General features: G+C 36.3%; 3 protein-coding genes and 1 long non-coding RNA gene across 6 annotated transcripts; 2 read left to right on the forward strand and 2 right to left on the reverse strand.

Annotated features, from left to right (window-relative positions):
• Positions 1-662: 662 nt before the first annotated feature.
• LOC131539455 (adipose secreted signaling protein) lies at positions 663-9289 on the reverse strand. 3 transcript variants are annotated; one of them, XM_058774070.1, is made up of 7 exons: positions 8855-9289; positions 8004-8083; positions 6709-6820; positions 6319-6452; positions 6052-6202; positions 4429-4554; positions 663-2349 (listed from the first exon to the last, which is right to left on the reverse strand). In XM_058774070.1, exons 3-7 carry the CDS (start codon positions 6725-6727, stop codon positions 2279-2281), a joined length of 501 nt encoding a protein of 166 aa, XP_058630053.1. In that variant the 5' UTR covers positions 6728-6820; positions 8004-8083; positions 8855-9289; the 3' UTR covers positions 663-2278. The 3 variants fall into 3 exon arrangements, with proteins under 3 accessions (XP_058630053.1, XP_058630060.1, XP_058630054.1); XM_058774077.1 differs by lacking the exon at positions 8855-9289 and adding an exon at positions 8188-8298; XM_058774071.1 differs by lacking the exon at positions 8004-8083.
• Positions 8435-17178, forward strand: LOC131539485 (uncharacterized). Its single transcript, XR_009270885.1, has 4 exons — positions 8435-8571; positions 14494-14614; positions 14886-15003; positions 17073-17178. It is a non-coding gene; the product is annotated as an uncharacterized LOC131539485 (long non-coding RNA).
• Positions 12270-26482, reverse strand: btr01 (bloodthirsty-related gene family, member 1). Its single transcript, XM_058774060.1, has 9 exons — positions 26357-26482; positions 19146-19283; positions 16894-17527; positions 16685-16780; positions 14799-15032; positions 14492-14639; positions 14102-14146; positions 13349-13375; positions 12270-13237 (listed from the first exon to the last, which is right to left on the reverse strand). Exons 2-9 carry the CDS (start codon positions 19253-19255, stop codon positions 12675-12677), a joined length of 1857 nt encoding a protein of 618 aa, XP_058630043.1. The 5' UTR covers positions 19256-19283; positions 26357-26482; the 3' UTR covers positions 12270-12674.
• LOC131539448 (cerberus-like) lies at positions 26057-27273 on the forward strand. The gene is made up of 2 exons (XM_058774067.1): positions 26057-26702; positions 26842-27273. The coding sequence occupies exons 1-2, from the start codon at positions 26325-26327 to the stop codon at positions 27118-27120; spliced, it is 657 nt and encodes a 218-aa protein (XP_058630050.1). The 5' UTR covers positions 26057-26324; the 3' UTR covers positions 27121-27273.
• Positions 27274-27291: the final 18 nt, after the last annotated feature.

Consider the following 27291-nt stretch of genomic DNA (forward strand, 5'->3'; position numbering starts at 1 on the left):
GTTTGATATTTTGTATATAACGCGATGACATACATTTTTATATGCATAGTGTGCTTTTTAGGACCACTGTATTCCTGCCTTTAAGAAATCTATTCATTAAATCAAATATATCAACTATTTATAAGTAAAATGAATTACTTAAGGAATGTAATGCTTATGTGCAATAAAATTCATGAGTCAGATTAAAAGATTCAATATATGTCATAAAAACATCCTCTAAAATGCTGCCCTAATGCTGAACCGTACCATTCCCAGATTTAAAGAATGATGTTTTAGTGACGCAGGATCATTTACTTTACAAATCTTTACTTCCATAGCAGAAAGAGATTTTAAAAGCTGTATTTACTACAATACAGTGCTGAGAAGCTGTGAGAATACATGGTTGTTAAGCTAGGCCTTAGTCACCAATAAGAAGCTCCTAACAACTATATTTACAATTTGCCGACCTCAAACAAAACTCAGCTACTTTGATACTAAAGACAAAAGATTTTTATTGTAATAATACTCCAATTAAAAAATGTCAAGCTTGAGGAATTTAGCATGGCTGGATGTTCTAAAAGAGTAACACTGAAAAAATCTTTTCACCATTTGGTCACAAATTCAAAGCTGTTCTGAACAAAGGAGAAATATTAAGTAAAAAACAAAAGTCAATGCAATGAACATAAGATTTGTATCTTTTATTTGTATTTCATTAATTCAGTTGATGTTCTAAACCTTTTGTTTTCTTGTGGTGTTATGACATTAATGTCTCTTCTACTATGCGCTTCCTTATACCTTTTCTCAAGAACATTCTGAACACATGATTTCAGACCAGTAGAGCCCGTACATTTTGTTATTACTAAATGCAGTTTTGTTTGTTTGTTTGTTTGTTTTACTTACAAATGCCTTTTTGGTCGATTCAAATCATTTTAAGTGGTTTTCACATCAGTATATAGAGAATGCAGGCCTTCCAATTGTTTTTTGTTGTTGTTGAAGAATAACACAGGCAGCAACACCATCTAGTGTTGTTAGAAGGTGCTACTTCCCTTGCTGTTTGCTTTTGCAAGCCAAGATTAGGCGAGATGATATTTTTTACACAATTTTTTTGTGTTACTGCCCACAGCAAAAACGCTGTAAAGCAATCACGCTATTAAAATACATAAAATGTTTTGGAAGCTTATTGGTCTGATATAAGATCTCAAATTGAAAAGCTGAGAAGAAGAATATGCTATATTTCGTTTGGCTGTCTTCCAAGGTTTTTTTTATTTTTATTTTATTTTTGTGTGGAAGTTTGACTGTTGTGTTGGTTTAGAGAGCAACTGCGTAGTGAAGATGAATTTTACAGTAAGAGTTGCAAAAAATCCTGTTAAAACTACAGGAAATATGTTAGACCAAGACACTGGACTCCCAAGGAAGATCAAAATAATAGCTGTCTCTAAATTACTGAAAAGACTCTAGCACAGGGGTAGGCAACGTCGGTCCTGGAGTGCCGCTGTCCACACCTGAACACACCTGAACAAGATAATCAAGGTCTTCAGAATTACTAGGGCTACAGGCAGGTGAGGCTTTTTCAGGGTTGGAGCTAAACTCTGCAGGACATAGGCACTCCAGGACCAACGTTGCCTACCCCTGCTCTAGCAGGTTTATGGCGTGATTTATTTTTTGACCACTAGGTGGTACTATCCTCAAACTGCTTATGTTCCCTGCGGGTATGATGATAATGTCCGTTCCCAAGTTATGTTTGGGTAGACCAATGCATCGCAATGCCTATCGCAAAATTATTTGTGCATGAAGCATTCAACAAGTGTTTTATACAGCCTACTTTTTTAAAAATTAACACATCACATCATATTTGAGAAATGAATCACAGCAGTTGGAAGGATTGATTATGGTTGCAAAGCATTTAAGCAAGAGAATGACATATGATTATATATAATCGTGTATATACAGTGTATTATGCACATGATTATACATACATTCCACCTTCAGGTATTAGGTTCAGGTAGTGCTTGCAAAAGGCCAGATGCATTGATATTGCTTTTCTTTTTAAATTGCTTTTTGAATTAATTTTACTGTAATAAAAATGTGTGATGCCATTAGCAGACCTGTGATACGAAGACTCTAGAATAGCGGCTCTAATTTTGCTTTAGTGCAGAAACAATTAAGTTGTGATCCTCTATGGATGGGTGTGTGACGGGGTTGTTCATATTCTGAGATACATTAACATGTGCATTCATTCATTTTGGTTTATTCTCATCATACACTCAAGCAAACCGATTTCTTCATTTTCTCTGTGCCATTATTTTGTGTGTTTTTCTTCACCAACACACCGCACTCCATCAAGTAACATAGGTGTCCCGTGGTGGCGATCTGTAAAAAAAGAATAGTTAGTTTCTTATTTGTGACACTTTACCACAAAACCAGTCATAAGTAGCACGGGTATATTTGTAGCAATAGTCAACAATACATTGTATGGGTCAAAATGATAGATTTTTCTTTTATGCTAAAAATTATTAGGATATTAAATAAAGATCATGTTCCATTAAAATATTTTGTAAATTTTCTACAGTAAATATATCATAACTTAATTTTTGATTAGTAATATGCATTGCTAAGAACTTTTTCTCAATATTTTGTTTTATTGCACCCTTAGATTACAGATTTTCAAATAGTTGTATCTCAGCCAAAACTGTCCTATCCTAACAAACCATACATCAATGGTAAGCTTATGTGTAATAGTGTAATTGACCCTTATGACTGGTTTTGTGCTCCAGGGTCACATTTTAGTGGAGGTAGTTTTCTATTTACAAATGATTTCTTACTTAAAGGGATAGTTCACCCAAAAATGAAAATTTGATATTTATCTGCTTACCCCCAGGGCATCGAAGATGTAGTTGACTTTGTTTCTTCAGTAGAACACAAATTAAACCCTGCGGCTCGTGATGATACAATGAGGTGTAAAGACACAAAACGATTGGTCTGTGCAAGAAACTGAACAGTATTTATATCGTCTTTTACCACTGATTCACCGCAATGTCTGAACTGTCCTAAGTCGTTCTCAACTATCTCTCAAATGGACCTTTGACACTCTATCTACAATCTCAATTAGAAGTGTCAATGGTCCATTGAGACAGGTGGAGGTAATGTACTTATAAGTCTGCGATCCGCCGTAAAGCAAGAAGAAGAAGAAGACGCGTCACGCTTGCAGTGGTTACAGCTCGTATGTTCACAATGGAGCGGTTCACAGAGTTTTATTTTGAACTTGGACTCATATAAATTAATAAGTCAGTGCTTAGTTCAAGGCACGGTTTTGGGACAAAATAAAACGCTTAATGTGGCTTAATGATTTGAAACAGTGACTTGGAGGACCAAATTCGATAATAATAAAAGCTGATAAAATGATTAGGCTAATATTAATAACCTTATTAATAATATTACTAAGCAGAATAGCCCAGAATATGAACGCAACGCCCTGAACGTAGCCTAAGTTTTTTCTCCCCCATAAAACGCTTAAGGTAGGCTATAATGAAAACGGTAAAAATACCAAATCCGTTGCATTCATATTCTATTCTCCTTTATTAATAGTAATATTATTAATAAGGTTATTAATGTTAGCCTAATAATTTTTATCAGGATTTATTATTATCGAATTTAGTCCTCCAATGTCACTGTTTTAAAACATTAAGCCACATTAAATGTTTTAGAATGTCCCAAAACCGTGCCTTGAAATAAGCACTGACTGTATTTGAGTCCAAGTTCAAAATAAAACTCTATGAACCGCTCCATTGTGAACATACGAGCTGTAACCACTGCAAGCTGTAAAGTAAACAGAAAGAGTTTGTCCTAACTCAAATGGTTTTGCGAGAGAACGCAAAAGTTTTGTGAGGAATGCAAATATCTTTGCGAGAGAACGCAAAACATTTGAAAAATATTTTGAATTTATTTCCACTCACCCCAAATTTTTCCCACCACAATGTCCTGTAAAGGGCTCCGTAAATTTGTCAACATGAGAGTTGGTTTATAATTTACAATATTAGTATTTTTCTTTTGCTTCAGAAGACTGTATGAATGGGGCTGTATGATAACAGCCATGTTTGTTTTGCATGGGTTTTAAAGCACAACTTTGAGAGATCTGTCCACTTGCATTATTTGAACTCACAGAGATAGATTATTCTTCTAAAATTCTCAGTTTGTGGTCATCTGAAAAAAGAAAGTCATATACAACTGGGACAGCATTAGCGTTGATGAATGAGAAGAGAATTTTCATTTTTGGATTTCATTTAAAAAAATACTTTCTCCCATCCCAGCGTAATTTTCTGTAAAACTGCTTTGAAACAACTGAACTGAATATGCAGAGACAGCTATACTGGTCCAGAAACGACACACTTCACCTCATGAATGCTCTGTTATGAATGAGAGATCTGTCACCAGTTGGTGTGTGTATCTCACCCATGACTCTGGCCTGTAATCGAACTCGGACGCTGCTGTCCCTTCTGCTCCTGTTGACCAGGGTGAGTTCCTCTTGCACCACTCCCTCCTGCTGAGCGCTGTACTCACAAGCCACCCTCACTCCCCCTTAAAAGAGCACAGGAAGATGAATGGGAATGTGTGGAATCAATACAGATACAGAGTACAACAAAGATAACACAAAATGGACAATAAAAAAGATGGGTAAAAGAAATCTGGAAGACTAAAATCATCACAGAGAAACAATCACCTAACTGCAAAATGCTTGAAGCTTCTTTTAGAATACAAATTGTATGCTCAAATACGGCAAAGCTGTTAAGGTTTCCCTAGAGATTCAACTGTGGGAAAAAGGACACTAAACGTGCTAAGTGAGTTTCAGCTAATGGAGAGATCGATGACGGACTGAAATAGGAGTGTGACTATTGATTGTAACATGACGTCTTGCATTTGGCTTGATGTTTTATTACCAGTCAGGGGTACAAGCGATCTTAGATCTACATTAACGGCTCTGATAGTGCTCACGTTTTTACAACCTTATTTATATTGTTTTTAATTGTAACTGCTTAGTTTAAGCTATGTGTATCTAGATTTCTGAAATTTGTCATCATTTGAGTCAGGGAAGCCTAATAGATATAAATCTGGACTGATTTCTCAAAGGTTTCTTGTTCTATTCCTAGCAAGACTAAGATGGTTTCAAGATCACAAGCATTGTTCATTAATCTTAATCCCTGTAATAAGTCTCCTCTATGAATCTAACTAATGAACACCTCCTAATAGGGTTTATGGGAATAAATGAGAATGCAAGGGTTGTAAGCAGACTTTGATAAGTGACATAGAAGACTATCTGTATGGTAAAAGCTGGTCTAATTGTGTGTTCAAGTCCACCTGGGAAGTTTGTATTTACGAGTTGGAAAGTTGTTATTAGAACGCCAGGTGCATTCAGATAAATTGGTTGGAACGAGATACTAATTTTCTAAGTAAAATTCAAGATTTTTTAACTCTACAAATTTATAAAATAGTGAATAAAGAATGTGCATTGGGTGTGTGTTTGCTTTTTATTCAATTTATGAAGGTGCTGTATATTGAATATTCTATCGTAACTGTACAATACTATGGTATTTTGTGTGTGTGTATGAGTATACACACACACACACACATTTGTATTATTTTTGACAACATTCTAAGAAATAAAGTGTTCTTCATGAATGAAAGTTGGTTTATTAAATATAAGGATATATCTATAAATTATTTCAAATATTGGTTAAAATACAATGTACATATATATATATATATATATATATATAATGCAAATATAACATATGTTTCTAAACATAATCTAATGTTTCTGTAAATACCAAATACATTATATAAATATAATTAATGATAATATATTTATGGGTAATTTTGTTTTGTATGCATTTTTATTTATTAAGATGCCGTGAATTGTTATATATTCCATATTCTATCGTAACTGTACAATACTATGGTATTTTGTGCATGCAAATCATTGTGAATGGGAAAAAAAAATACAATAAGTTGCTTGTACAAATAAACAATCTTTCTGTCATGACTTACACACACCATAAGAACACTATAAAAACATACCCTCAGGGCGTGGTGTGATGCGCGTTGCACGTAGTCGTGGTTTTGCAGTAGTGCGTAGTGCGGGAGAAAGGGTGACATCTTTGCCTAGTGTTGGGACTTGCGGCAAAGAAAAGACGATTTCATATTTGTGATGGCTCCTTAAAAAGCCCACCTGGATACAGAGTTTTCAGAGATTTCAGCATGCAACACATCTTTATATACTGTTTGTTTTTTCTTTTCTTGTTTATTTTTCAAGGTTTTTGTTTTGGAAAGCAATTTTTTTTTCACCTTAACGAGATATGCACCATCAGGTTCTGGTAGAGCAGTGATGACTTTGTCCTGAAGATTTTCATCACAGCTATTGTTAATGGGAGAGTCTTCATCATCATCAGGGAAATGTACTCCACCTTTTGAAGTGGAGCCTGGCGAAGAGAAAACAAGGGTGGAGTTAAGATCACAGAAATGGATACTGGACCAGAAGATACATGCTGAGATGATTAATGCAGGCTGAACCCAGTGTGGGAGAGCTGCTAGAACAAACACACACTGGAAGTGTTAAAGATGACAAGAAAGGATAATTGTATAAATATATAACGCACATTTAGATTAACTAAATATTATTTAAAAAATGTATACACATATTCAGATAGACATTAGGAACCCAGAAAAGACACTGACTTTTCCTTCCTGTTGCCATGTCAACATAAGGCCAGGGAAATCCAGGGATGATGATTGGCGTCAATTTTATATCATCTCTAAATAACAGACACTGAGTCAGAGAGAATGACCCCTGCAGAAGAACAGAAGATGCCTGTGAGTTATGCAATCTATGATCAGTTTGTAATGTCCTATACTGTCCTATTCCCTGATGTTCCAGACAGTATCCACCTTTTTCTTCAACGTGGAAGTAAGCCTATGGGCGAGACTTCCGGTTCACTAGCCGTTATAATAAATAACTGTTTGCACTACAAACCAGTGTGTTCATAATTAAGATAATACATTAAAATAATATCGTAAGACACACACATTTTCAATATCAAGCAGTAAAACAAACTGTTTTGTACAGCTAAAAATAGCTGGACGCGGATGAGACCGGAAGCTAGACCCATAGAATTTACAAATGGCCGCGCCCATTTTTACGGCTAGAAAAAGGTGGATAGAGAGAGAGAAAGAGAGAGAGATCTAAAGATATTTAAATTGCATGCATGTTATTTTCCCAACTTCTAAATTATTAATTGTTCATCCTCATGAGCATTCTTGATTTGCATTTCATTGGCTTTGCAGCATAGTCGTGCTGGGTTCAGCGCCACAGGATGGAGGTCCCCCACAACTGTAATGCTTTATTATCATCTTAGTTTGCAGTAGTAACTGAGGTTAATATGGCGAATCATCTGAATTATCATTCATGAGGCCTGTTATTAGGCCAAAACCCCATTCAGATGCTTCCTTGTTTGCCCCCAAGTCAGTTTTAGACTTTATACTGACACCATTCAGCACGGGTGCATGAATTTTACTGCTGTTGTTTCATATCGAAACTATTTATGTTTTTGATTCATTCTGAACTATGTTTTTCTCTGCCTTCTACTACACATATCCATATAATGGACATTCTTGGATTCAGTCCCCTAACAATATGCTGAATGGAAGAAAAGATACATAAAAAAAAGTATATAACATAAAAGGTATATAACGTAAACATATTTTTATTATTATGTGAGGTCATGTGATCTCAAGATGGCTGCACTCATAATGAGTGGACCCGCTCCCTGTAAAATTATATTTTTTCCTAGAAAACATTATTTTATATTACTTTTTTTTTTTTTTTCTCAAAACGGCTGTGAATTTTAAAACATTGTTTTGGCGAATTATTGAATGAATCCCCAAAATTGTCATGTTGTAAGCTGTTGTTGTAATCACACTGTGTTTTTTTTGTTTTTTTAAATGTACTTGGGAGTAGAATTCTCTGTACAAACCTGCAGAGAGGTAAACCCTGATTTTGTCCCCTGTAGATTTATTTGTAGATCATGCTCGCAGATGGGACTCCAGACTCATCCTGATTAATAGTGACATAAACAGCAATTTCACATGAAAATCTTTGGCTTTTATCGGGGTCATTACGCCAGTTCAGTCAAGGTTATTTCAGAGAATGACACTCACATTCAAACTAAAGAGGCTTATGATACCGCGCTCATCCCGACTGACTTATTTCCAGCCATTCTTCCAAAGCACCCCTGCAAAATCACGTCAAATATGACGATAAGAAAAAAAGCGGCTTATGCAACAATAATCGCTGAGATGGGCGATGCAAGTTATAGAGATGTCTATCAAATAGCCTATAGGCGGTCCCCGAGGAGTCCGCCTTTGCCGGATAAACAAACCATTCGAAGGCAGCGCCTGACGACAAGGCATCTCTCGTTCATAATTTATTAAAGTACAGCATGTTACGGTCTGTGTAAAAATGGGATAACACTGAGCGTCGCGTGCCAATGTCCTGTTTGGCACCACTGACAGAGAAAAAAACAACAACTCGACATTAAAAGAGTAAGTGGTTTAGCCAAAATGCGCACATTTTGTATAATAATCATATACCTTATGTTTAACTTGTCGTCTAATAGACAGAATCATAAATACACCTGGGAAAGATTGCAATGCGGCTTATGCAGAACTATTTATTGTGAGGCTTCTATTAATAGCTCGCACTTAAGGAAAAAAATGAAATTGTGCAGTGAGGGTCGCTTTAAAATGTGCGCGTGCACACAGACTATACACATATAGTTGAAAATCAAAATCATTTCAGTCGGAAATTCACTGAAATCAAACTTACCTGTCTTGCATGTACTGAACAGTGGAAGCAGGTTTGTGGCGTTGCCTGAAGCACTGTGCCATCAGTCCCTTCGAACGCAGCGTGCAGGTCTGACGCTGCGCGCGGTCACAAGAAAGGAGCTACAGCCATTGGTTACTGATGGTTACTTAACGTCTAGCTCTCCTTTTTTACCTCTCCCTCATTATATATAAATGAAATGTGGAGGCAAGAGGTCCGGGCCAGTGCCCCAGCAGAACCTCTGACTATCATTGGCTTTGAGCAGGGCTGAGCTGAGCTGGTGACCACATTGGCCTCACCCAGCACTGCAAATGTATATGCAAACTGATATACAAGAACAAAAATAGAATGAAAAACAATAAATGGTCAACTGGAAATCAAAGATGAAATAAATTTAAAATAATGCTGTAGCTGCTTTGATGAGAATGTATAATATCACACTGCCAACATACATCAGCTGTTTCATAAGCCAACAAAGAAGTGGCAGTTGTGAAATATAGTTGCTTTTATAAAAAAAGAATTTTGAAACGTAAAGTTGCAATTATGATGAAAAGGCAAAATTATTTTCATTATTATTATTATTAGTCAGAATTGCGTTACTTAAATGGATAGTTCACCAAAAAAAAAAAGAAGAAGAAGAAAATTCTGTCATTATTTACTCACCCTCATGTTGTTCCAAACCTGTAAGACCTTCGTTCATCTTCGGAACACAAATGAAGATGTTTTTGATGAAATCTGAGAGCTTTCTGACCCGGCATAGACAGCAACGGATTTACCACGTTCAAGGCCCATGTAATAAGGACATCATTAAAATAGTCCATTTGACATCAGTGGTTCAACCGTAAACCATTCTGACTTGTTTGCAAGCAGAGGAATGTACACCAGTGGCCAGCGGTGACTTTTTTAACCGGGTATGCTGAGTGCTAAGATTAAGGACCCCCAATCGCTTTTAGGACACACTCAAAGAGGAAAACACCATGGCAGGTGTCGATTTAAAAGTATGCACATTCCTACCTTAGGCTATTTGTAAATTAAATTAATCTCATTTCCCCGCTCTAAGTCTCTGCATCAACCGAATGAATCTTTTTTTTTTCCCCTATTTATTTTTTATTCCCAGTGAATAGGAGTTAAAACTCCCACCCGGATGACAATAATAGACCATGCAAAATACAAAAAAATAAAAATAAAATAAAATAAAATAATAATATATTTAAAATATTGCCAAGTAACGTTGCAAACAACAATAAAATCACAGAAGGACTTTAACTGTAAGCAACACAAGTATACAGAAAACAAAGGTATTGTTTCCTATTTTTTCCTGATGTTTGTTATTATTTCAAATTTTGTATACATTTTTATAAACTTTTTTTTTTAAATTTATTTACTACTTAGGCATGTTGACAATAAATTAATTTTCGGCAATCGAGATCTGGCAGCAAAAGCGCATTTTTCCACCTGGGCAAGCGCTTTGCGGACAGCTTACCTCCAAGCGGCAACCTCCATCTCCCTCTAGTGAAACCAACACGGAAGTGACTAAAACTGCAATTCATCGACTGGCCGCTGGAGGCTGGCTCCAAAAGCATGTTAAAATGCCCAACTTTACAGCAGAAAAAAACATGTTTACAGCCTGGTACAAAAAAATTATTTTGGTCTATATAGCTAATTTTGCCCTTCGTGACAACTGTGAGGGGGTGAATTTTTCTTATAACTCATCCGTTTAAATTATATTAAGCCTTAAAGTTCTGCATAATTAAGGGCGTGGCCACTTGAGTGACAGGTGGACTGCCGCGAGCTCTGCTCCAGAGTGTGAAACTCTCTAGTGCGAAACTTAGAAAACTGGCTTTAATGATTTGTATTTGTACAGAAAAAAATAATTATAGGTAGGACACTGGGAATCTGGCAATTAGATGTTTTTTAATCGTTATTGCTTACAGTGCTTTGTTATATGGAGCAGTTTGTTAGATCGCGATCTCTCTCATTTGTTTGTCTAAGTGCCAACAGATATAGAAGTACACAATAAATGCGGTAGACTTTAATGGACAGTAAAACAAAGGCAAAATACCGTGTAACTCCAGGCTGGCACAGTATTGACGAACGAAAGCAAACATATGCAGAGCACCGTAACTTATCTGAGCTTTCCAAAACAAAGTCAAAGCGCGGTAACTGATGTTATACTGTGTTCTGCCTTGCTTTCTCCGGGGCTTTTCTCCATGACACTTAAACACATGATAAAGGAGGTCATTAATGTCCCAAAATGATCAATAACTCATTTTCGACCAAAAACGAAGTTATGGTGTTCTGTCTTTGCACGGCAGCACTGCTGTCACTATAGAGGGGCGTGGTTTCAGCTCAGCTTCACCCACGTCCCGCCTTTTTGCTCATTTTCGATTATCCGGGAGTGACGCGCGGTGACGCGCTTCCAAGATGGCGGCGGTCGGCTCCGCCCACTTTAGGCTTCAAAAACGCTTTACAGAAACCTACGGGTGACGTCACGGACACTACGTCCATTTTTTTTTACAGTCTATGCTTACCTCGCGCTTGAAATCACGCACATAGCAGCTAAACACTGAGAACGCGCTACAATCCTGAGAGTCACAGCCACAATCCTGAGAGTCACAGCCACAATCCTGAGAGTCACAGCCACAATCCTGAGAGTCACAGCCACAGAGCGGAGGCTCCAAAGCTGCGGAGAATCCGCTTTTACCCGGAAGCTTCCGTCTGACGTAGATTTACAGAAAATGACCATTGTTTTCAAATAAATAATTTTACATACTTATTCCCAACACTTTATTAAGCTTTAAGTCACATCTCAAATGACAAGAGATCAACTTATAATCATGTTTATATTCCTTAGCCCGTGAACTCATTCTCTCAGACGGCCTGGGTATGCGGCGCATTCGCAGCTTATATGGACGGAACGCCACTGATGTGAACACGCGTCAAAGACTGACACAGAAGTAAAGAAATTGTTGAATAAAGTTGTTATATTTGTTTTCTTTGCACACAAACAGTATTCTTGTAGCTTCATTAAATTGCAGTTGAAAAATTTGATTGATGTTCTTACTACCTTTCTGGGCCTTGAGCGTGGTAGTTGCATTGCTGTCTATGGAAGGTCAGAAAGCTCTCAGATTTCATCGAAAATATCTTAATTGGTGTTCCGAAGATAAACAAAGGTCTTATGGGTTTGGAACAACATGAGGGTGAGTACTGACAGAATTTTAATTTTTATGTGAGCTATCCCTTTAAAGCCACAGTTACTCTTAAACTTACAAAAGTTGCTGTACTGTACATTCTTTTTAAGACCTTTTGGTCTCTGGTTTGTCTTCCAGGACCATGATCCTATAATATGGACTCTAGAAATTCAGAGAGTAAAGACAAAATTGAAATAGAAGAGATGCAGTCACCTACATACTGTATATTCACATTTATTTTTGTTTTACTGAGATGTATAAAACACATATTTGAATATTATACATTTGTATGCTTGGGCAAGCTAAATACTAATGGGAGGTTATTTTACAATCAGATCTCCATCACCATCCAATCTTGTATTCAGTGTCAAATTAAATCCCAAATCTCAAGCCTTTGGCAATCATTTGCACTTAATAAGTCTTCATGTTTTAGGCATATCAAATAGTCTATAAGGATTAACTGTTTATGTTTTGTTGAATATATATATATATATATGCAAAAATTGTTAAGTCAATGAAATGATCTCATTGATAGTAAATTAAACCATATTAATTTTCATCATTTGAAATTAAATAATAAAGTAAACACACCCTGTGCTCTTTATTTTTGTTTCCATCCCACTATTTTTTCATTATTCAGTCTGCCAGCTTGGGTTTGCTGGATAGGCAGGACATATGATAAGCGGGGCCTCATTTTTGCCAGATTTGTTCGTGCACGGGCTGAAAAAAGGATATAAAGTCTCTGCAAAGGAGTTTGTGAAGGTAAATATCAGTGACTTTGTATCTGCGTTATAAAAGGACAATTGACCTTTTTCAAAGTCCACATACACACCGATGCGCTGTGGTTTTGGGTGTACAACTATAGGCATGGATGGTTCTGTGCGGAAGACATATTCATGCTTGTCTCGTAAACTTAGAAACCAAAATCCATTAGCTGGGTTTGCGACTATTTTTCCTTTCCTGTTGATGGAGCGACTGGCAATGCCCAAATCCCAGTCTGTCTTCTCACCCACCACAACCTCCCAGTAATGGCAGCCAGAGATGATCCCTTGGCAGCCAAGTACACACACCACACGGTCAAACCGTTCAGTTGTATCTGGCACCGGCTGGTAGCGGTCACTGCAGTGCACCTGTTTACCATCCTCAGAGATAATCAGACGTGGATGGGCGGAGTCTCGATCTAGGGTCACATCCACTGAGGAGAGAAACAGGACAGAGTTGAAAACAAGATCTTTGCAGACATATGAAAAAGGTGACATAAATAACAGATATTTGAAGTATCTAATAATGTGAAATGATCTCATACTTGCATATTCCTGAACTCTCCACACTTCTACAGTTAGAAGAAAGAAGAAGAAAAAACTTAATTAATATTAATTTTTTTTTTTTGATGGAGAATTAAATGGCTTTGTACAAGACAGTACAGGGTCACTCCAATCATATACAAGACCAGTCAAAAAAATTTAATATTAGGCAGCAAAAACAGTTTTCAACATTGAAAATAAGAACCATTATTAATGCTTAAGGATCAAATCAGCATGTAAGAATGATTTCTGAAGGATCATGTATGAAGACTAGACTAATGGCTGCTGAAAATTAAACGTTGACATAACATGAATAACTTATATTTTAAAACATATGAAAATAGAAAACAGTTCTCAAAATCTCAATTATTCCAAACTTCTGACCTATGTTGTTATAATATTATCAACATATATGAAAACTGGCATTTTCGGCATTTTCAGCATTTTTTCCAAGATTCAAGATTTTTTCATGCTACTTTTGGGTAAGACGTAGTGCATTTACATTTAATTTGTCATCGATAAATAATTTGTCATATGAGCCAACAATATTCATAGTCAATAATATTTTTAAAGTTTAAATTATAAGATTAGTTTTGAACCTGGCTTTGAAAAGTGGACTTTAACAGAGAAAATGCAGTTCTGTGTAGTGACATTAAAACTCTGTGCAATTTTTATGATTTAGCCCCCAGCACTGAAAACTGTGACGGGAAGCTAAAATTGGACTGGTCGGAGGAAAAGGAGAAGAAAAAACTTACTTTGTTGATATATTTCCTGTGGGTTTCCTGTGGAAGGGCGCAAACCTGACATACCATAAACCAAAAAATACATACCATAAACATGACTGAGAAAACGGTGATGTGTACATTTAAAGATCAAAATTCTGGTCTTAAAATCTCCTTGATTTTAAACAAACAATATTTTTGTTGAGGTGAAGCATCTGAAGTGCTCTTGAGTCAAAGATGATATCATTCTGTTCACATTAACAATATTCAAACCCTATTCATTTGAAGGAATATATGAAAAAGAAAATTCTGTTGTCATGCACTTTCCAGTCTACAGGAAAAGGTCATTTGAGTTTGGAACTGCAATGAAAGTGTATGTAAATGATCTGTTAAAGAGCAGTTTATGAAGGAACTTTGTCTTACAGATCGCAGATAGTCTTCTCAGGGCTTCCTGAACCTCCTCCACCATCTGAGTGACATTTCTCAGCACTGCTCCTGCAGTTGGGTCAGGGGTCAAGGCCACTTCTGCCCAGCTCTTTGTCTCAGGTAAACTACTGTAGGCTGGATACGTCTGAAAAGAAACAGCAATACACTAAATACTGATTATATTTTGGGGTAATAAATATAAAACAAACAATACAATTGGCTTTTGACAGGTTACGTTATTTAAAGCGAATACATGGAACAATTTCTCAAATATCAATAATTAACAGTTTAAGTCCGGTTTTACCTTAAAGAAGGAAACATGATCTTGGGACTGGGTCAACTGATTGATGGTGCTGCATCTATTTCTAAGTTCAGAGATCTCTGTCTGCAGGTCACGTATGAAGGCCTGAGAGCGAAGTTCTGCAGCCCGATGTCCCATCTCCACCACCTCCAGAAGTTCGGCCTGGGACTTCTCAACAGCTTTCATTAACTCAGCAAACATACTCACAGTACCTGCTTTCTCTTGCTCTGCATTCACCTTGAAGCAAACAAACGAGATGAAGAAGAAAATATAGCAGACAATTAGGAGAATGAAGAGAATGAGGAAACCACATTCTTTCAAACCCATATGACTTTTTCTATGGAAAAAAAAAGGTATTTTGAAGAATATTCAAACACATGCAGTAACGCGATCACATACAGTTATTTTCACGAGTAAAGTTTCAACGGGAATCCACACGATTGGAAATTTGCACATGAGGATTAAAGATTTTCCTAAGCAGATTTTGCAACAAGTTCGGGATTCGCCACACTGACCATCAGACACCTGTTTTCTTCTGTGTGATCTGTGCTTCTTCATACATCGCTACACTATTAACAATAGACCTTTTTTTTTTTCTTTTTTTTTGCCAATTTTGCACATTTTGCTACAGGGGAAAAATATTATGAAAATCAATGGCTACCATCAACTGGTTACAAACATTCTTCAAAATATTTTCTTTTGTGTTCAATAGAAGAAATAATCTCACACATATTTGAGGGGGAGTAGATGATGACAGAATTTAATTTTTGGGTGAACTATCCCTTAATGTGACCACACCTTTAGAATATACAGGATTTCTTTTATGGTGAGTTTTGTTTTGTTAGCTCGTTTTTCATTTTTCCCCTCCTATTTGTAGAGCTTAACATGTTTAAAAATAGCTGTATGAAGATTCTTCAAAAATGATCCTTTTGTGTTCCAAAGGACCAAAAACAGCATATGGGTTTGGAACAACATGAAAGCGAACTTTTTTGAGCGAACTACTAACCCAATCTCATGAGAAAACTTAACTATTTCACAAGTAAATGATTTTGTATGAATTCATAAGATGTGAATCGTACAAGTTTTTTTAATTTTAAAAGTAAGCTTGAAGGTCTACTTGTAACCCCGCCCCTAGTCTCAGCCTCAGATGTCACGACCATGGAACGTTGGCTAAACGTCTCATGCATATGGCACACAAAAGTGGAAACACTTCAGGAGTTTCGAAGTCGTCGTCGGATTGGTTGAATTATACAGGATTTCCGGGAGATGTGTGTGTCGCGTTCTTTAACATTCCGCCTGGAAACAAAGATGCCGTGATGCCAAACCCCCTCACAAAAAAAGAAAGCCGTCGTGTTTACAACTGTGACGACGAGCGCTTATCAGGTTCAACTACACGCTGTATTTTCAAAAGTATGTGAAAGTAGTACGGAAGTACAGCTGAAGGTCTGGAATCTGTGGCAGCTTTCATTGGCCAAGGCCCGCCCTTGAGGCCGTTTGACCGACATGTCAAACAACCAATCACAGTTTGTTTCGTTCAGGGTCACGTTTCGGGGCGTGGAAATGTCACCACATGAACATGATTCTATGATTCTATGCCTTGAACTTTAAGATACGTCCGAGAGGTTTACACACCGGTCTGTTATTGTGGTGACATTTCCATGCCCCTAAACATAACGCGGAACAAAACGAAACGTGATTGGTTGCTTTACCTGTCAGTCATTAGGCCTCTTTGGCGGGCCTTGGCCATTCAAAGCGGCCAAAGTTCCCAGACCTTCAAGTCATCAGACAATTCGCTACAAATTTACCCAAACGTAAAATAGCTACAAATTACCATGTGAGTGTGTTGGAACTATTCCTTTAAAATGTTAGTATGGCATAGATGCACATACTTGAATTTCTGCAAGTGATGTTTGGATCTCCTCTATCTTCCTCTCTCTGACTGTGATCAATCCTTGTAGCTCCACCTCCAAGATGCGCAACTGGGACTAAGAAGAGATACAAACTGTTAACACAGATGCAACGCATACAAAAATAAACATTTTCCTCAAGTCCTACATTGATTTTACTTTTCATTCACGTGCATTATATGTACACTAACCTTCTTAATATTCATCTCTCTCTTGGCCTCTATCACAGAATGCCCGTAATGTTCCCTCTCTGCACATGTTATGCAAATGCATGTCTGGTCAGTCTTGCAGAGTAGCTCCAAACTATGCCCATGTCTTGGACACTGTGGCCCATTGGATCCTGTTCCACTCACACTAAAGTTTCGCTTAGGTGTCTTGGCAGGAGGGAGAGAATGAGCATCATGGGATACCAGAGGCTCACTGGATGATGTTCTTTGGAAGCGGCTCCTCATTTCTGGCAGGAAGCCTCTGGGCAGCTCTACCGGCCTGCTCTGCGCTCCAGGTTTCACAGCAGAGAAAAGGTTGGATGGTGAATCTGCAGGTTCACTCCTAGGTGCGCTCATCGTGGTCTCCGCCATCCGTTTAAACTGCTCTGTGATCTCCCTGAGCGTGTGATTGATGTGGAGCTCAGGACGCTTGCGGAAGCTTTCCTTGCACAAAGGACAGAAGCAGCTTTTTCCCTGGCCCTCCCAGTAGGACGTGATGCATGATGAGCAGAAGCTGTGGCCGCAGGGTATGGAGACAGGATTGGTGAAGACGTCTAAGCAAATAGAACAGGTAAACTGCTCTTCTGACAGGAATTCACCAGGAAATGACATTGTGTATCTGAAAGCAAACAGACTGATTGAAAAACACAAAATACACAAGTGCACTCAAACACGTCAACCATTGTTGCATACATAGCCACTATGTGGATGTTTTTTTTTTTTGTTTTTTTTTTTACAATTTGGAATAATTAAGATTTTTCTATCCTTTTGAAAGAAGTCTCTTATGCTCACCAAGGCTGTAGTTATTTGATCAAAATTCTCTTATATTTAATATATTTTAAAATGTTATTTATTCCTGTGAAGGCAAAGCAGAATTTTCAGCATCATTACTGCGGTCTTCAGTGTCACATGAACCTTTAAAATCATTCTGATATGCTGATTTGATGCTCAATTTTTATTAGTTAGCATTGTAGCTCAGTTATTAAATATTGTTCTTCTTATTAGCAATATTAAAAACAGTTTTTGCTGCTTAATATTTTAGTGGAAAAGTTTTTTTTCAGGAATCTTTCATGAAAAGAAAGTTTAAATGAACATTATTTGAAACAGAAATCTTTTGAAACACGATGAAAGTCTTTACTGTCACTTTTAAACAATTCAATGTGTCCATGCTGTTTAATATAATAATTTGTAATAATAATAATGCATCAAACTTTTGAATTATATTATAGTATCATGGTATCCACAAAATGTGACCCAGGACCACAAAACCAGTCATAAGGGTCAATTTTTTAAAATTGAGATTTATACATCATCTGAAAGCTGAATAAATAAGCTTTTGTTGTTGTTCTTGTTGTTAGGATAGGACAATATTTGGCTGAAAACTCTGCTGAAGCTGGTTGCCTTCAAATTTTAAGTTGGCTCAACGTTTTTTTTATGGTCCTAGGTCACAAATATTAAACAGATAAAACAACATTTATACTATTGCCAATACTACTACTACTAATAAATGTTTCTTGAGCACCACATTTCTGAAGGATCATGTACTGAAGTTTGAAGAAATGGCTACTGAAAGTTCAGCTTTGCCATCACAGGAATAAATTACATTTAAAAAATATTTTATTATATACAGCCTTAGTGAGCATAAGAAACTATTCCAACATTTTTCTAGTAGTGTATATACTGTATATAATCATTTCAAAAACTGGCGTTAAAAGGGAACAGTTTTCAGTTATTCTAAACTAGTAACTGAAATGTTGGAATGAAGTCAGACCAGCTACACAGATACAACAAAGCTGATCTAGGACCTGCCTTCTTACCCTTACCTGATGTAAAAACTGATCTAAGAAAACAGGCTGTCAGAAAAACCAAGAGCTAGAAAATACTCTGACATATTCTTAGTATATCATCACAAATTAGTTCTTCTTAAAGGAAAATTAGCAGTAAAGTACAATCACATGCTTCATGAAATATCTTGTACTCTATAATTACACTGTAGGGCTGCTTCTGAAAAATGTCTCTAATTAGAAGCATGTAAACAAGTGTTAATACAAATATGTTGCGTTTACAAAATAGTTAGAATCTCATGGTCTCAGTCAATTACATGTCATAATTTCTAGGACAGGTACATAAAGTAGAATCCAACCTCACATAAACACCTTCATACACACACATACAGTATATGGAAATACAATCTAAAAGACAAATTCAGCTACATAGATACTCATTTAAAAACTAACCTCTTGTCTGTCCTTTTCTCTTCTCTTCTGTTCCACTCAGGATGTGGCACATAGGACACGTTCACTATGAAGTGGAGACCTCCTGGAAACAGGTACCTGTATGTCCGCATACCAACAGGGCAAGCACACACCTGGCTGCTGATCCAACCAGTCAGACAAGTGCAGATTTTTTTTTTTTAGAGCTTTTAAGGCTCTCTTTTTCATCTGTTTTAAATGTTAACACACAATGTCTCATAAGAACAGGACAGCATGAGGATAGGCAAATTGTGCGAGTTCATTGTGTGATTTCACTGAAGAAACAAAAGGAATATGAAAATAGAAAGAAATGTTTGTTTCTTGTCTCTAAGAAAGACTGACAAAGACTGACTGACTTTTTTTTTTTTTTAATTGTTACATTCATAACTTATTTATGAATGGACATACTTTTTTACAAAGACAGAGGTAATAGCATTAGTTACAGCCCCTGAAGACTTGTGTTGGAAGGGTCGATTTTCATCATTAATAAAAAGGGACTTTGTATGTCAATTCAGTTAGAAAAATCTATTAGACACTAAACTTTTAAACTAAAGGCCCCCACTAATTTTTCAATCACCTGTCTTCTTCTGAGGCGTTCTGTGGATTGGTGATCATGTTATTGTTCCGTTATGTTAAATGATCCTTTGATCTCTTTAGTGTGACTTTCACTAGTGCTGATGCCGTGACAGACTAATTGAGAGCTTTTATGGGTCCGTCACTGCCTTATGCCTACTTCTACACTCTCAACCCTGACACAAATCAGCACTAATTAAGTAGAGGTGACAAGCACATCAAGAACATAATGCAAAATATTTCATATTAAGGTTTCATTGTGAAAAAGAAACAATATTAAAACAGATGGACCCTTTTCACAAACTCTGGTGACGCATTTCCACAGATAATAACAATGTAAATCCAGCAATTAAAAAAAAAAAAATATATATATATATATATATATATATATATATATATATATATATATATATATATATATATATATATATATATATATATATATATATATATATATTCATTTTAAAACCCTCCACTTCTGAGAAACCCAATGTGAAAAGCAGGGCCGGCCCAAGCCTTTATAGGGTCCTAAGCAGAATTTTATTTGGGGCCCCTCTGTGCCAATATGAGTCACCGCCAATATGACTGGTTATTGTCAAAGCTTGATTATTCACACACTATAAATCTAACACACCCATTATCAGTTTAGTTTGTTGTAGCTGTGTTGCTTACATCATACTGTCTGCCTGGCATGTTTTTACCCTTCTGTGATTTTTAATTGTAACAGTTGAAAACTTAAAAGAGTGGTCAAGTGTTAATTTGCACTTTATCATTCAAAGTGTTAAAGTATTGAGTGGCATACTTAATGTGGTGTGCTGAAAAGCTAAATAAACCAGCAGACAATGCATTTACAGAACAGAATGTTATTTTAACAACATAAATATTAATCGAAGTTGTACTTTTATGACAAGTCATACTTTTTATAATAAATATTAAACACAGCAGAGAGCATCTGTACATATATAAAACAACAACACTTAATCTATATCTAGCTAATTGAGGCATAATTATATAGGAATATAATAGCAAAGACCCAAAATGTAGGCTAAGGTAAATAATGTTAAACTGTTATCAGTTTATGAAACAGAAGCTTATTTTTATTACAAAAAATATATACCCTGGAAAGTTATTTTACGCAGAAGACAACAACTTTGATCTAAAACTAAGTAAAATGTTATATTATAATATATTAAGATGTCTATTTGCTGATGTTTTGATGTTCAAACATGAACTTCCCTAAAACAAAAAGATACCTACCTAGGCCATGCTAATTAACTCAACTTTTATGTTGTTTTTCTGATGTTGAAATGAAGTTATTTTGTAATTAGATGTTAAAAGTACTTTCAGTATAGAACTATTTATTCTCATTTACAAATGTTAATTTAGATGCCAAAAAAAATAAAATAAAATTATTGAAGAACTTCTGTCATTTACAAATTATTGTCATTTACAAACTTGGGGTGGTCTGGTCTGATCTGATCACGGGTGCGTTTCCCAAAAGCAACTGCTCGCAAGTTCTGTAGTTAATAGAGTTCAATGGAAATAACGACCATATTTAGCGAACGATGGTTTTGAGAAATGCACCCCTGATTTGTGCCACAAAACCTCCATGTTGAATTTGAAAAAAAGAACACGATCGATTTTAACCTTTTGACGCGCCGCGCTTTAGCTGCAGCTGAGCCAGAGAAAGAGGAGCTCAGAAGAAAGAAAGAAGAAAGACGCGCTCATATTTGCTTTTCATATTTCATAACTGTTCAGTGTTTTCCACCGAATAAAGTTTACTTTAGGTTGCAGACATTTGAATACACTTCAATTAAGTAAAAAAAGACATTCAGTTTGTTAAATAGGCTACACACCGATTTCTATGGACAGCGGCAATAATAATCCTTTCAATTAATGGACGACGTGTTTTATTCCTATCAAATACATATCGTGTAGATTACTATAAAGTTTACTCTGTTTTTCTCTCAGCTAATTGGCCACTTACTTTAATGTATTTCGGGAGAAATAGGTGAATTTACGCGATGTTAATCCGACAGATCCACAAGGCAGCGTCCAGCGCATATAGGGCGTATATTATCAACATGGTCACGTCGCTATGGAAATAATAAAATTATATGTATAGATTATTTAATTATTTAATATTACGCTTTTGTATAATTGCCACTGTTCATTGACATAATATATCATGAATTAAAATAAAATAAAATAAACTGTCATTTCATGTAGGCTACTCTTGGGGGCCCTCTGGTGGCCATGGGGGCCCTAAGCAGCCACTTAGTTCGCTTATGCCTTGGGCCGGCTCTGGTGAAAAGGGTCCAGATGAGGGGATTCTTGATGCCAAAACAATAAATAATAAAAAGGCCTACTAATATTGTGGATACAGGATACCAAAATCCACATAAGCCACTTTGGCTGATTGTGTGTGTGTGTGTGTGTGTGTGTGTATGTCAGTGTTAATTTTGGCAGGCATTTTTGATTTAGTCTTAGTCTTTATCTTGAGACGAAAATGCTTAATAGTCTTAGTCACATTTTAGTCATTTGAGTCTTTCATAGTTTTAGTCGACGAAAAGTCATTGCATTTTTGTCAACTTTTAGTCAAAGTGCAGTTAACAACATTTATTTTGGTAGCTATTTTATATGTAGTATTCAAACAAAAATAGTAATTAATTCTTCTGTCTTTAGACCAAATCAATTAAGCTAATGAGAAATTTGAATCAAGGACTGAATTTGGAAAAACTGGAATAAATTAAAAAATTTTGGTAGAGATACAAATTACACTCATTTTTCAGATACAGTAGCTTTGATTAAGTATACATTTATTTAACATCTTTTGTTGGTTAACATTTATGACACGGATAATTAGGAATGCTGTCCCTTTAAGACGGAAGGTATGCATGTAATACTTACTGACACATTCACCCACCTTTTTACGCTCACTTAAGCCATAACTGACTGTATTTATGTGAGATACTCTGATTCTACACGATAGACACAGGACTGCTGTGTGTGTATTTGAGAGCGCGCTGTATGAGACTGAAGAAGTGGAGCGCGCGCGCGCGAGAGAGCACTTCTATCAGCGCGATTCCGCCTATCCCGCCGTCACTAACTTTAAGTTAATCGACAACGAATTGTGACTCCCGGGAAAAACGGGAGACATCAGATATTAGTTTTAGCTCGTCTTAGTCACAGAAAAAAGGTTCGTTGACGAATATTTTTTGTCATCGTCTTCGTCGACGAAATTAACACTGGTGTATGTATGGGGTGTCAACGTTAACGAGTTAACGCATGCGATTAATAATTTTTTTTTAACACATTAATACTTTTTTTAACGCAGATTAATCGTTTGATAAGGTTTGACCCCAACTTCTTCCTGTCATCGCAGCCGGAAGGTTATCTATCATTGTGTGATGAGGGTACAGCACAGTGTTGCCAGGGTACAATAGCGGCACAAGTGGTTTAGTTTGAAAATACAGTCGCGGAAAAATTACAGAGCCATGGGCTGCGGTTTTTTGGGCTACTTTTATAATGTACGGCGGCCACCCAAAGTGTATAAAGACAAATAAAAATTTAAATAGATCCTTTTACTAATGTGTATTATACTTGGAATGTATACCTGGCAACTTAAGAACAGAGAGTCGGTTGTAACATCAAACAACGTGAGTTTCAGCAGAGCAGCAGAAATAAACATGACATGAAACAGCCACTATAGATTATATTTATATAAGATAATAAACACTCGATTACAATAGATATGGTCTGTATGTGATTTTCTTGAGAATGTGTACATCTGAAATGCTAATTTGTGCAGCCATATAAAAGGCTATAAATAGCATATTTTAACAACAGTAAACGACCAAATTCCACATGTGATCGCAAAAGGAAGTAATTTGATTACTTTTTGATTACTTTTCTAAATTTCTAATGTTTTCAACTGTTAATCATTTTCAAACATGTAAAGCAGGCAGGGTTAACCGTACAGTAGTACTCAACACTGATTTCTGTCAGACTTTTGAAATCCTTTATCACTTGAATTAAGATTATATTTCAATTTTAAAGTAGACATTGGATGCAAAATTCACTTTTACATGGTGTTTGCATATAAATGTGTCTTAGCGGCATGGGCGTAACCACCATATACTTTCCAATATTGGAAAAATACCAATCTGTCCCCCCCAATAATAGGCCTATTATATTGTAATATGTGACATATGATATGCCCTCCTTTTATGAACCCTGGTTGTAGTCTAGTGGATCTGTTGTTATTTCTGATTTACTTTCAATTTAGGAAAAACAAGGGAAACAAAACTGTGTGACCACCCCCCTCGATTGTACACTTGGTTGAGCCCGTAAACGCCGGCTTGCGGCATCGTTTGAAAAAACCGCTCAGTCCGACCGTCACTGGTGCTTAAATGAAGGTAGGAGCTAAAAGAAAGAAGCAGGACAAACAGGCGGACATTCGCCTTTTTTTTCAGACGGTAAGCAAGTAGACACCTAAAAAGTAGTGCCATGGTCAAAAATACCGCGGCAATTTTTGAATAAATGTGAAAAAATATCACGTTCAAATGGCTCAGTATTATAGCTAGGTAACTAACATGATACCCTGAAAATAGGCTGAATAATGAACTGCTGGAGTCACAGACCAAGGAGTTCCCGCACTTCCCACTCCATTGATAAGCCTCTATTCATTTGTTGATGGCCTGGCCTGTTTTTATTTACGATCTGATTTACGACTGAACGTGTGTGTGTGATCGTATTTGGACCCCCCCAATATCTATACCATGGTTACGCCCTTGCTTAGCGGTATGTGGACACAATCACCCTAAAATGAAATCCATTCACTCCTTTTTTTTAATCCCCCAAAATCCTAAACAGTCTCAATTAATCAAGCCGTTTTGATTTTCTGAGCAGTATGATGTCATGTTGCTCAGGCCCCACCCACAACTGCTGAAGTACCCTCAGCCAGTTGTACGAAGTCCATAATTTTCTCCACGCTCGAACAGCTGTAGTGACAATGTCTTGTAAGCAATGCAGGTGTTTTGTAGTTTTGTGACGCAGAAGAACATAAGAATCTTATTTTTTTCCCGACATCAGAGCCACTGAAGACGCAGTGCAATAGTTTTGTTTTAAATGGTAATGTGCCACCGAATACACCTAAATTTGTTTATGTCTCCACAAATAATTTTACTCCACACTGCTTTCCGAACGAGGGACAATTCAAGGCAGGTTTTATTAAAATGTTCAAACTGAAGGATAGATCAGTACCCATTGTTGGTGATCCAGCTGCACCTCAGAAGACTCAAGTCTGACACTTTATATTTTTTATGATTATTTGCAAATCGCAATTGCTCTTCCACAGAAGAAAAGGGCGGGTGAGAAGAGCTCATTAGCATTTAAAGGGACTTTTAAATGGGACCCAAAATGAGTCGTTGTGAACAGAGCAAGGTAAAAAGGGTGTTGTTTTACACGAACACTGAGGAATTTTAATCAATGTATGTTGCAGACCTTTCATGAATACCCAAAAACTCATACCAACTTGTGGAAGATCAATGTCCCCTTTGAAGCACAGCCACTGCAAAATCAGACTTACTTTGAGATCATTCTGAGGTTAAATACATATTTAAAATCATAACTAGAAATATTTTATTATCTATGATACTGTTTTTGAAATCAAATCTTTGCATAGCTATAACAGGAAACACTGGAATCTAACAATGCCTTGGAAAAAACAGTTAATCTTTAAAAAAATGAAGCATAGCTATACATAAACTCATATAGGAAATAAAAGAGTTATCGAATAAGCATGTTCTAAACTCCTGAAACATTGGTGTTTCATAATTTAGAGCAGTTACTGCAATTTATGAAAGAAATCAATTAAATCTGTATGTGGGAGTTTATGTGAAAAAAAATCAGATGTAGCCCCCTTTGTAATCCTTAACATTTTCATAAGTAACTGTAATTTAATTAAAAAACAATTCTCAGTAACTGTAACTGATTACAATTACTTTTATTTTGTAATTAAATTACGTAATTCCTTACATGTAACTAGTTACTCCCCAACACTGTATATATATATATTGCCTAATATATATATATATATATATATATATATATATATATTAGAATTAAATTATTGTATTTGTGTATAACTGAGTGCATGTATTTGTTCTGAAATTAAAACTCACAATAATATTTTTTAAACTTCATATAGCCTAGCTAAAAGACTATTTATTAGCATTATGTTGTGGAGGATTCACTTGTTTTATTAGATTGCATTTAAATTGAAAATGTATATTTTATTTATACATTTTATTTATTTCATTTTATTATTAGCCTATCATTATTAACATTAACACCTTTATTTTTATTGCGTGTCTCTGTGCTTTGGTAATATTGTTTGCCAATAAGTTCCTTACTTTAAAAGACAGAAAGAAAGACAGACAGACTAATATAACGTAATATGCCTAGTATTTCAGGTCTTGTGTCTTTGATGTCTGCGAAGGTGTCTGTAACACTTGTTTTCACACCTGATAAAACAAACGCCGCTTGCGCTGACCTTGCATTTGCTCTGCGGCCCTCCGTATTGAGAACATGCGTTCCGCTCATTTCATTTTATTTTTTACCTTACAAATGCAGGTATTCGGAATCTTCTTTCAGTCACGTTTGGCTAAAAAGTCTGAGTCACATCGCACGAGTGGATCTCGCAGCAGGATTGGATATCCGAGAAGTGCGGTGATGTTGGGAAATGCAACTCAAGAAGATTCAAAAGAACCTTTGGGTATAAGTTTGCAGGACAATGCTAAGATCTCCAACCCAGCAGTGAATTCAGCTCACAGGTCATCCTCTACAAACGCAAAAGGATTCTGGAATCAGTTCATGTTTCGTGGAAAATCAGACTTCAGATACGTTCTGCCAATTAGGAGCATCGATGTCCGTCAAGAAAAGTGTCGAGCACTCACTTTCTCTCAGGTACTGTCTGTGGGCAGAGAATTTCAGTGTTAGTTTTACGCATTTTTATATTGCATGCACACACGTTTTATAGGTGTTTCTTTTTATAAATGTTTCATTTTGTAAATGTAAAACAGTATTTTTATTTTTTATTTCACAGAGGATCTTCCATGAAAACTGTGAAACGTTGGAGCTTCAGAACAACGTCTGTTTCGGAAAATGTGACACATCGCCCTCTAGTGGGGACGAAGGAGGCTCTCCTTGTTCTGTCTGCTCACCGGTTATCATCACTTCCAAGACTGTGAAACTAAAATGCTCTGACAACACAGAAATGATAAAAGTTGTAAAAATAATAGAGGACTGTCAATGCAAAACAAAAGAAGCGCAATATTCACATCATAACGGTCCCGTGCTGGTTGATCCAAGCGTTCATCAGTAGGCTACCCTCAAAAGCGATAAAATATAGTCAACGATAACTTGTATAGCCTTTTGCACCAGCCAGTGTGCATGCAGTGTTAATACAGGAATTTACTATCACAACTAGAACAAAAGATAAGCAAAATGTAAATAAAATAAAACTAATAAAATAAAAACCAACTGTTTGTGTGTG

The sequence above is a fragment of the Onychostoma macrolepis genome, chromosome 01 (genome assembly GCF_012432095.1).
Source record: "Onychostoma macrolepis isolate SWU-2019 chromosome 01, ASM1243209v1, whole genome shotgun sequence".
Taxonomy (NCBI): domain Eukaryota; kingdom Metazoa; phylum Chordata; class Actinopteri; order Cypriniformes; family Cyprinidae; genus Onychostoma; species Onychostoma macrolepis.